We start from the raw sequence: 10,734 nt of genomic DNA on the forward strand, positions 1-10,734 counted from the left end.
TGTTTTTATTCGACCTTTGATCGAACATGTCTCCGCTCAGGCTCGAACCTGTTACTCACGTTTCCCCTCGTTTCGTCTCGTACACGTGAAGGTTCCGTGTTTTATAGCCCGCGGACCGTGAACGCAACGCGGCCCCGGAGCTGCTGGTGAGTTCAGCGCGGTGATGTGTTCAAGGACAGACATAAAAAACCTGTATTTCTATGGACGAACTGATGTAAACTGAATTAAAAATTGTTTAAAACTTTTATGAAGATAAATAAGTGAATCTACACAGAACAGAGCACATAAAGTACACAACTGTACAACTTAATACAGACTAAAAGATACTGAATAACATTTGTAATTGTTTTAAGACTATAATAGTTTAACTGTTTTCAAAACTAAAGATAAGTTTGATGCCTTGTTAATCCATATAAGTACTTTACAATATTTAAATATTTGCTTTTTATTGTCTCTCTGAAAGAATTCATGTTGAAACTTTGACTCTTATTCTGTCAGAAATAAGCGCAATAATAAATTCCAGAATATCAGAGAATATTTCAGTTGATATATGAAATTATCATTTTACTTATATTTCACCTTGTTGATGTTACTGTTCTGATGTAAGAGTTTGTCTCTATGAATATGAATATTGTGTCTGGGACCATGTTGTGTTGAGGTCAGTCCAGACTGAACCATGGTGATTCTGATTTTTGATCTTCTTCTTGAGTTTTGATCATTGTGTGTTTTATGTTTGTCCACAGACGATTGTCCATCATGTCTCACTCTGTCCCCCCCATCATCTCCGTGGTGCCCACCCGGGCTCTGATGGATGAGACGTTCACGGTGCTGGTGGAGAATCTGCCTCCTGGTTCTCCGGTGACGCTCCGCGCCCTGCACCACTCCGAGGACCGGGACTACTGGGAGGCGTACGGACACTACGTCAGCAGCCACAGGGGGACGGTGTCTGGTGGGTTCTGGTCCTCCTGAAACTCGTTGTGTTAAACGGGTCAGATGTTGTTGACACTTTCTTGTTTCTGCAGTTTCAGACGACCTGAGTCTCGGGGGCACGTACACGGGGAAAGAAGCCATGGGTTTGTTGTGGAGCATGCGTCCGGTCCCAGGAAGCCGCACAGGCCTCAGGTAACACAATCTGCAGCTTCACAACATCACAAAGACGGAGACGAGTTGTCCACAAGTTGATTGGACTTTAATTCACCTGCATCGAGTGTTCATAACGTAGGAGTTTAAAGCAACATCAGTAATTCTCATTTAGTTTGAGGTTCCATGAGGTTCCATGATGCAGCAAACTCAACTTTTATAAATATAAAGAACGGTCTTGTGTTCTCTTCTCGTCAGGTTAAGAAAGAGGAACGTGTCCACCCCCATGCTGGTGACCATCTCGGTCCACAGGGGACACGGGGACGTCCGGGACCAGACTCCTCTGGCGTCGGTGCTCACAGAGAGGTGGTACATGGCTCCTGGCGTCCACAGGGTGGAAATCAATGAGAGCGGCGTGCGGGGGACGATGTTCATTCCTCCAGGTGAGACACAGCTGCACAAGCACCTGGTTCTAGTGGCTATGTACCGATTGGTTGTTATGAGAAACATCTGGATCTCCTCCCCTCAGGTCCAGGACCGTTCCCCGGCCTGCTGGACATGTGGGGGGGCGGCGGCGGGCTGCTGGAGTATCGCTCGGCCCTGTTGGCGTCCCGAGGTTTCGCTTCTCTGGCGCTGGAGTACTTCAAACCCGGCGAGCTGTCGTCAGCGGAGCTGGAGTTAAGATACTTTGAGGTTCGTTTTGTTTTCTCCTGATGATATTAAAGTGGGTTTTAAAGAACTGGGCTGAACTGAATTCTCGTCCTCCTGTGAACAGACAGCGTTCAACATCGTCAGGGATCATCCTCAGGTGCTGCCGGACCGGGTCGGGCTGTTCGGGCTCTCCCTCGGATCCAGCGTCTCCATGTTGTTAGCAGCTGAGAGCCAAGTGGTCCATGTAAGCATCCCACGCAAATTCGTGGAAATGTTGGTGATGATGTCGGGCTCAGAGTTGGAAGGTTCCTTATCGCTTTTCATTCTTGGTTTGAAATCCTGAAGCATTTGATTTCAGATCATTATGATGTAAACCATCTGTCTTCACACAACTCTTTGTGTTCCAGCCTAGTTGTTGTGTTTGCATCAGCGGTACACACTACTTCGGGAGCTCCTTCAGCGGAGGTCACGCCAAGATCCAACAGTAAGTATCATTCTGTCGGGAACATGAACTCACAACATGAAGAAGTGTATTTACTGTTGGACTCACACAGATGGTGACATGTGTCGACAGGACTTTAGACCAGGGTCGTGTGGACGAGAACAACTATCACATCTGGAGAGACATCGGGCTCCAATATCTGAAAGGTTCCTCGGGAAAATTGAACGTAAGTAAAAGCTGCAAAAACAACACGAGGATGAAACTGAAACCGCCTCCAGGGGGCGATCAAGTCGATCTGGCTCCACTTTTTGGAGCAGTCACGTGGTTCCTCTTTTATTTACAGTCTATGATGGAAATACACAAGAGAAGCTGATTCAGTGTTTACATTGTGACAGTCGACTGTAAATAAAGATGGACGACATGTCGGCTCCCAATTTAAAGCTTAATCGCCCCCTGGTGGCTGGCTGCAGTACATGAGCGTTTTAAAGCGGTTTCCCCTCAAGTAAAACAGTTTAAAAGAAGATCTGACTATTATGGTATAAAATACTTTCATCACAAATATTTTATTGTTTTGTATTTACACATCTGTTCTGTGCTAGATGGGTAACATCCAGTGTCCGGTGATGCTGGTGACTGGAGTGGACGATCAGAACGTCCCGGCTCCGGAGGTGGCCGAGGACGTGAGTTAAAGAAACACACACACACTGAATCTCACTGGATGGTGTTCGTCCTCTTGACCTCTTGACCTCACGTCGTGACCCTCAGATCTCACAGCTGATGCGTGCGGCCGGTAACGAGCACCTGCTGACGCGACTGGACTACCCCGAGGCCGGGCATCTGATCGAGCCGCCCTACTCCCCCCACTTCAGAGCCACCAACTTTATATTACACAGCAACAGAGAAAAAGGTGAGTTCACAGACGATTTAAAGATGGAGACTAACTATCATCTAGAGACTAACTATCATCTATTATAAATATAGAGGGAATAAGCGTCTCACTCTTAGTTTTCATCTCTGAAATCATATTTGTGTAAATCTTCAGTCACTTGGTTCTTTCCCTCGGCTTAGTTCACGTCTCGAGTCCAAACTATAATTGTTTAGTTCTGACCCACAAAGTTTAAGGACTCAGGAAGTCGGTTTTAAACTTCTGCTAAAGTCCCACAGATGATTTCCAGTAGCTTCACAGTGTGAGAGAATCATTTCATGAGGTGGAACAATCTGTGTTGCAGTGATCCTGTTGTGGGGGGGGAAAACCAAACCCCACTCTGACGCGCAGGAAGACTCCTGGAGGAAGATGTTGTCTTTTCTGCAGCTGCATCTCTACGGAGACGCCAGCCCCAAGGCCAAGCTGTGAGCAGAGGATTCTGGGAAAGACGACGGGTCCTGATTGACCCCACTGACCTTCTAATCTGATGAGTCATCTTTTGTGTAATCAAAAGGCACAAACTGTGACAGTGCGTCTTCTCTCTGTGTGGAGATCATCTGAGCAGCGTCAGCAGCAGCTCCACCTCTCGGGCCGTCTGTCCACTGATTGGATAACGAGGCGGCAGCGTCTCCGCGGCGCACGGCGTCTTCACCAAGTACCTGAGGGACCAAACCGCCAGAGACACGTCTCCATTGAAACTGATATTTACTGATCAAGACAACAATCAACAAAGATGCCGACAGTATTTCGTTATTAACTGAAGTCGTGATTATAATCTGATTAAACTTTATATGATGTTTTGTGCATAATGTTTATGTTAAGGCCTTAATAATATGATTGTTTATATTCTGTCTGATTTGCAGCTGGGACTTGATTTCCCAGCAAAGCTCCAACACAATAATCAAAGCTGGTTGTGTCTGATCACATGTTGTGTAACTGAACCCGAGGCTTGGTTTTAATGTTCTGTTCATTCCAACTTCACATAAAGATTTGTAGGTTTTTAATGTATATTTATGTTGTATTGAAAATTCGAGACCATCTGTTTGTTTTATTTATTTTCTGTTCAACATCTTCATGTGTGTTTGAGAACTTAAATAAATATTTAACTAAAAAATTGCATTACTGGAAGGAACTTTCATTTCATAGTAGTTTTGACTGCCTGGATGGCGGGAGTTGATAAATGTGCCTCACGTGGTCAAACGGACCTACTTCCGTCCCGCTGTAAAATCGGGTCTCGAACCCGCGACGCAGAACGAACCTGAACTCTTCTCTCATGTGAGAGCGGAGGTGCTGAGCCAGCAGGCTGCTGTGCTGCAGACAGGCCAGCAGGAGGCGACAGCGCTGGAACAGCAGCACGGCCTGGACGGGACCGAGGTCTGACTCGGGCAGGTCGGACAGAACCAGCACCACCTGCTGGGCCTGGTGGGTGATGAAGCAGAGCTGCGGAGGGAGAACAGACGAAGGTCAGGGGGTCACACTGAGATCTGTCGTCAGGATCCACGTCTTCGTCTTTACCAGGTGAGGATGAGGCTGCACGACTCGCAGGAGCCAATCAACGGAGAGGAGGTCGTCTGCAGAGAAACAGCCGCTGCTCTGAAACACAACAAGGAACCAGTCATTACACGTTAATGTCCTCGAATCAACCACCTCACAGGAGACGGCTCCTCGGCCGCTCTGTTAACTCTGATCTCCTCCCACGTTGATATATTAGTTGATTCTTTCACAGAGAAGTGGATCCTCACCCTGAGACACTTGGTGTAAGCAGGAGCAGAAGTCGCCTCGTGGCCGAGCAGCAGCAGCTCAAACAGCAGCGAGCAGGCGGCGTCCAGGTACTCCGACAGTAAGACCTGGATCTGACCCAGACAGACACAAGACCATCATTTCAGATACGAGTTCAAAGAATCCCGTGAGGTCAGCAGAGAGCCGTCACCTCAGAGTCCATCAGGAGCCCTCTGCTCTGCAGGGGGTCACAGATCAGGGCGAGCAGCATCCTGGAGGTCAGGGCTCCTCTGCAGAGAGAGGAGAGTTTTAAATCACTGAGCTCCGGTTCTGTGTGTTCATTACAGGACGGATGAGGAGTTCACCTCCTGGCAGAGAGCAGGTGGAGTCTGGCTGCTTCTGCCTGCGTCTCCCTGAACATGACGGCCAGCGTCTCCACGACCACGGTGCTCAGCCTGAGGACAGACACACACAACGTGAGAGGCTTCAACCACGAGCACGACAGCAGCTCATCGACTTAACACACACACACACACACACACACACACACAGTGAAGCTTACAGGAGCTGATCTGCTGTGTAGACTCCACTGAGGCTCTGACGGCCGTGAAGAGACTCCTCCAGAGTCTGAACCAGGAAAACACACAACTCACTGGACTGAAACACACAAAAACACAAAAGTGAACACTGAGACATCTAGATATTATCCTGAAGTTTTCAGACCAGCCTCCCATGAGGCCCAGTGAACCTCTCACCCTCCAGAAGAGGCGGCGCAGAGCCACGTTGCGCTGAGCAGAGACGTTCAGCTCCTGCAGCAGAAGATACAAACTCTCCTCATGGATCCCGACCTGCAGCAGGTCAGAGGTCAGCTGAGAGAACAGGTGAGCCGTCCGCTCCCAGCTGCGACACACACAAATCACAAGAAGGGTACAGATGGACAACCTGAAAACACAAAGCCTCCGGCCACTAGGTGTCGCTGGTGCAGAGACATACACATGATGAACCCAAACCTCATTGTGCGTCACAGTTTGTTACCTGATGACAGGGGGTCGTTTTCCAGGAGTCGAGTCACATGACGAGCTGCACTTTCTCCTGTAGAGCGGGTCCAACAGCAGAGTCGACTTCTGAACACACACACACACACACACACACACAGAAACTAAATGATCAAACAGCAAAGTAGATTCATCTGCTGCTGAAATAATCCCTGTGAAGTTCACTGTCGACCTCCAGGAATCGAACCCTTTGACATCCAGAGCGACTCACGATGATGAAGCTGCTCCAGGCGCTCTGCAGCTGCAGGTGGAGTCGAGACGTCGGAGAGACGGCGTAAAGATGCAGCTCCGCCTCCCTCTGCTCTCCGCCCCCCCCTCCGTCTCTCCTCAGCAGACGAGACAGAACCGAGCCCATCCTCCTCGGGACCTGAGTCCACACGGCACCACGGGTCATTGATGTTTAAACTCATCGCTGATCAAAAACTGATAATAATCATATTGCGGTTCCCTCTCGTCCGTACCTGACGGCTCTGGAGGCTCTTCAGGCTTCGCTCTGAGATGGTCGGGGGGTGGAGACGGGGCTGGGTGGGGGGGTGCGGGAGGAGCCCCAGAGTGTCGGGGTTCGGACAGGAGGCAGAGCGGCCGGGCCTCACCATGCGGACCTGCTCTGGGCTCCAGTCCCTGTGGTTCCTGACAGAGACAGAAACTAGGAGATTAAACCAGAAGCTGCTGAAACCTGAAGAAACCTGAAGACATCTTCTCACTTTCACAAACGTGTGAATGATGAAGCTCTGACGGAGCTGGAGACGTGAACTGCTACTGGAAGTGAAGCTCCAGAGACCAGTCATTACTTCTGTGTGTGTGTGTGTGTGTGTGTGTCTGTGTGTGTGTAATGACCTCCAAGGGCGACACATCTGCAGGAGACATCGTTCACACTTTCCGTTGTTAACATCACTTTTAATAACTTTGTCCCTGAAGTGTGAACGGACCCTTTAGCCAGGCAGCGTCCGTGTCCTCACACTGATGCACACGGGACGTTTTCAGACACACAACTCAAAGCAACACTTCACTGTTACTGCAGCTGAAGAGCATGAAGTCACAATGTGTCTCTGTGTGTGAACCTCGAGGGTTTTATACAACAACGACCTGTAGCAGTCAGCTAATGATTAGAATATTCTTAATATAGAATAAAAAAATGATAAACGATAAAACACATTCACGTCTTTCCTCCGTCCTGATATAAGTCATCAACTCTAAAGTTTCTCTGCAGCTGAATCTCTCACTGAGCTTCACATGCTGTTGTGTGTTAAAGTCACTTCCTGTCTCAACACAAAGACACCAGAACAAATCCAGCTGCAGAGCAATTCTGTTTCTCTCGGTTTCAGCTGAGGAAATCTCCTCCTCTTGTTTCTGCGGCTCAGTGGTGGATGTCAGTGAGCCGCCGGTGATCTGAGGTGAACCTCGTCTCTCTGGAGTGAATAAGTCATGAGCTACCTGACCCACTGAAGAGGCTCAGGACACAGGGATTGGACACGGAGGCAGATCGGACTTCCTCCGCAGCAACGTGGGTTCAAATCCTCTGAGATGATTCACAGATTCATCCGAGAGCTACACTTCTATAAACGGTAGACATGAAGTATTTCTGAGGTGTTTCCAGGAGACAAGTGTCCTCTGGAACGTCTCTGTATATAAACGCAGTTATGTGAACTTGTAAACTTCCTTCAGTCCGAGTGTCAACGACCTGCAGCTGTAAAGTTTTTACTGCTCACACAGTTTGTCTGTTTCCCCGACTCCCACCAGGGGGAGTGAGGACAGACACAGAGATACACACATTCATGCTACACACATTCAGGGTTTCACTATGAGGAGCAGCTCAAGGTCAGGATTCACTAAGTGAGGAGGACTGATCTTCACCTGAGAGCATCAACTGTCTCCAAACTGCAGCTCCAGACGTTGGAACTTCAGAAACAAGACACATGTTTTATTCCTGTTTTGTTTAAACCTGCAGATGTTCTGTGATAAAAGAGTTTCAGTGGAATGTTCCGGTGAAAAGTAAAAGTGACCACAGCCGTCTCAAGTTCCATCCGAGGATCATCTGACAAACCAGAGAGTGTGTGTGTCTGTGTGTGTCTGTGTGTGTGTAACGCTCACCTCCCTGCAGGATATCCTCCTGTGGGAAGACACAGGAAACCAGACGGTTAAAGTTACAGGTGAATATTTCAGGTATAAAAAACACTTGAGCTTCTCTTGTTTTTTGATCTTAACTTTCTTTCAGCTCAGTTTTTGGTCTCCACCAGATCCTGAAGGGAAATATCAGGCGGTGCTAACATGTCTAAAAACACGTTTACCTTCTAAGTTGTGTGTTATCGTCGTGCAGTGACTGGATCTGCGAGACGGGGGGGCTACAAGAGGAAGTCCCGCCCCCTTGTCTCTCCTCAACCAATCAAATGCCCTGGTAGCAGGCTCGTCGGTGACGTACACGATTCGTATGTGCTGGCAGTGATCCCGGTCCCGCCCACTGAGGAATTCTGGGAGATCATTGACCTGCGAGGATGAAACAGAGACGGACAGGTGGATCCAATGCTAACATATTAATCTAAGTAATTAAATCAAACTAAATAAACACAAATAAACCCAGATACCGATATGTCTGTTAAAGTCACATCGGCCGATTTTTTATCAACAAACCAATAAATCCTTCGGTTCTAGTATCGCAACAACATCGTTTTAGAGAATTATTTTGTTCACGATAAATCACTTAGTGACATTTTGACCGCCCCCCCCCCCCCCCCCCCCTGCCGACTGGACAAGGCATAGAAAGAGAAGATGGACACATCGTCGTCCATCTTTTGTTTACTTTTTCATCATTTTCTTTTTTTTTTAAAGCTTTAAACAAAGGATTAGCTTCTCTGCTCCACTTCAGAGTTTATTATATATATATATATATATATATAGTACATATATAAATATATGTATATAGTATACTATACTAAAGAAGCCCCTTGAATCCTACTCAAACGAGCGTGAGGTCATCACAGTTCAACACAGTCTGTAATCTGACGAGTTGACGGGGACAAGCTTGACGACGTTAAACCTTTGACATAACAAGATGACCCGGTGAGAATTAGAGGCTCACACCGACTCACACAGACTCACACAGACTCACACAGACTCACAGACTCACACCGGTCTACTGGGCACTGAGCTGCAGGTTATGCAGCGTTATGTCAATATGGCTCTAAAGCCGAGTCTATTTCCAGCCCGGGGGGGGGGGGACCAGGTCGTCCTGTCGTCCACGGATCAACTGTCACGTCTCTGCAGCAGGTTCTGGACTCTGTTCTTTGGTTTAGTAAACAGAAGTGAAAGCGTTGTATCTTTTGGACAAAACAGGACATTTGACCCAAGATCCGCAAGAAAGACATTTTTCTGTTTTCATATTTGCAACATGTATCATAGTCGACGCCTCACAGTGAACATTTAATAAACGTTTTGCTGCGTGTGGTCTGAACGCAGCCCTGGTTGGTTCATTGGGGTCTGGATCGTGGGGGCCAGATGGGGCCCGACAACAACTTCCAGCCCCTGGACTCTTCTTCACATGTGGATCCGCCCATGCAGTCAGAACAAATCACTGAAAACAAACTCAGTTTATTAATTTCTTGATGAATCAGTCGACCGTTGTTTCTCCAGGTTTTTATTTCTCTGTCAAACTGAATCGTCATTAATCTGCTGCTGGTCACTTTTTATCAATCAACTCCCCCCCACCTTAAAAATCCTCTCACTCACCAGTTCGATGCCGCGCACGCGCCTGAAGCTGACTGCCACGGTGAGCGTGCGCGGCTTGTGCTCGGTGAGGTACACGCGCTCGTCGCTGAGCACCACGTGCATGTACACCTTGTTGAAGGCGTCCGAGACCACCACGCACTGCTCGGAGGCGCGCACCCGCTCGTGAACGGAGTATTCCATGCTCCGCTGCAGGAACGAGTCCAGCTTGATGTTCCTGCGGGACATGATGCTCCCGGAGCCGGACAGATACATGACGAGGGACCGGTGTTAGGGGGAACCGGGGGGGGGGGGCGGCACCGGAGGGAGGTCAGGCTCCTCCGCTGTCCACCTCCATCCGGTCAGTGGGAGGAAACCCACCGGACATGGAGCTTCTAGACCTTCTTTAACTAACTTCTCCTGTTCTCCCTGAGCAGGTGAGATGCTGCTCTCCCATATATAAACTCATGACGCGCTCTGATTGGTTGATGGGGAGCAGGGACGCATGTGATTGGCCAGGAGATTCTTTCATAATGTATAAGCGCTCCACTGAGCAGGGCCGGATCAAGCTCTCAGGGGCTAACCCTAACCCTAACTAATTTTGTGTTCATTTGTTGTTATTTCTTTTTTTTCAAGGGTCATTTTCTGTCCGTTTGTTTTAGGATTGTGAATCTTTCCGTCAAGAGATGTCCCCAGTGTCTTCCCCCTGGGGGGACTCAGTGTCCAATACGTCTCATCAACAGACAAGAAACAACCAGACCGATGACAGATAATCAACTGGTTCCAGTGTCACAGATTCCTCATATCCATCACTCAGATCACTTAAAAACACCACAGCGTAAAAATACACTCCTCTACAAGTTGAGTACTGCAATTTAAATCTTACTATAGTCGACATGTAGTAAAAGTAAACGCACAAGAGTGTAAATACATTATTAGATTCTAGTCACATTTCATTTCATCAGAACACAACAGATTCCCTTAGAGGTCGACTACATTACATCGTGGACAGGTTTTATAATTTAAATCAGAACAAATACAAATATCTGTGAATCTTTATTTTATCATAAAAATGTATTCACGGTTGATTCACATTAAGATCAGTGTGGTTGCCTTTACCACGTCCCACCACTAGAGGGCTGTAGAGTGTAAAGTATCTCACT

The 10,734-nt window shown here is 47.9% G+C and overlaps 2 protein-coding genes across 3 annotated transcripts; one reads left to right on the forward strand and one right to left on the reverse strand.

The window, feature by feature from the left end:
* Positions 1-4,217, forward strand: LOC133948627 (acyl-coenzyme A thioesterase 5-like). 2 transcript variants are annotated; one of them, XM_062382494.1, is made up of 11 exons: positions 1-146; positions 744-949; positions 1,023-1,122; positions 1,339-1,523; positions 1,610-1,773; positions 1,856-1,975; positions 2,139-2,215; positions 2,306-2,399; positions 2,773-2,853; positions 2,939-3,080; positions 3,403-4,217. In XM_062382494.1, the coding sequence occupies exons 2-11, from the start codon at positions 757-759 to the stop codon at positions 3,525-3,527; spliced, it is 1,281 nt and encodes a 426-aa protein (XP_062238478.1). In that variant the 5' UTR covers positions 1-146; positions 744-756; the 3' UTR covers positions 3,528-4,217. The 2 variants fall into 2 exon arrangements, with proteins under 2 accessions (XP_062238478.1, XP_062238477.1); XM_062382493.1 differs by lacking the exon at positions 1-146 and having other exon boundaries at positions 730-949.
* Positions 3,622-9,862, reverse strand: c23h12orf56 (chromosome 23 C12orf56 homolog; the record flags this gene model as incomplete). The annotated part of the gene is made up of 14 exons (XM_062383381.1): positions 3,622-3,757; positions 4,357-4,538; positions 4,614-4,691; positions 4,841-4,951; positions 5,029-5,107; positions 5,183-5,272; positions 5,380-5,474; positions 5,573-5,717; positions 5,853-5,941; positions 6,084-6,239; positions 6,334-6,502; positions 7,964-7,982; positions 8,161-8,356; positions 9,596-9,862. Coding segments are annotated over 14 exons (1,782 nt in total), but the record flags the coding sequence as incomplete, so codon positions are not given.
* Positions 9,863-10,734: the final 872 nt, after the last annotated feature.

Source organism: Platichthys flesus, chromosome 23 (assembly GCF_949316205.1).
Source record: "Platichthys flesus chromosome 23, fPlaFle2.1, whole genome shotgun sequence".
In the NCBI taxonomy this organism is placed as follows: Eukaryota; Metazoa; Chordata; class Actinopteri; order Pleuronectiformes; family Pleuronectidae; genus Platichthys; species Platichthys flesus.

Excerpts from the sequence above, each read along its gene's own strand:
- LOC133948627 (XM_062382493.1), top strand. The coding sequence starts at position 730 with ATGTTTGTCCACAGACGATTGTCCATCATGTCTCACTCTGTCCCCCCC. Across the intron at positions 1,123-1,338 it reads GGAAGCCGCACAGGCCTCAG|GTTAAGAAAGAGGAACGTGT; the intron begins GTAACACAATCT and ends TCTTCTCGTCAG. Across the intron at positions 3,081-3,402 it reads ACACAGCAACAGAGAAAAAG|TGATCCTGTTGTGGGGGGGG; the intron begins GTGAGTTCACAG and ends TCTGTGTTGCAG.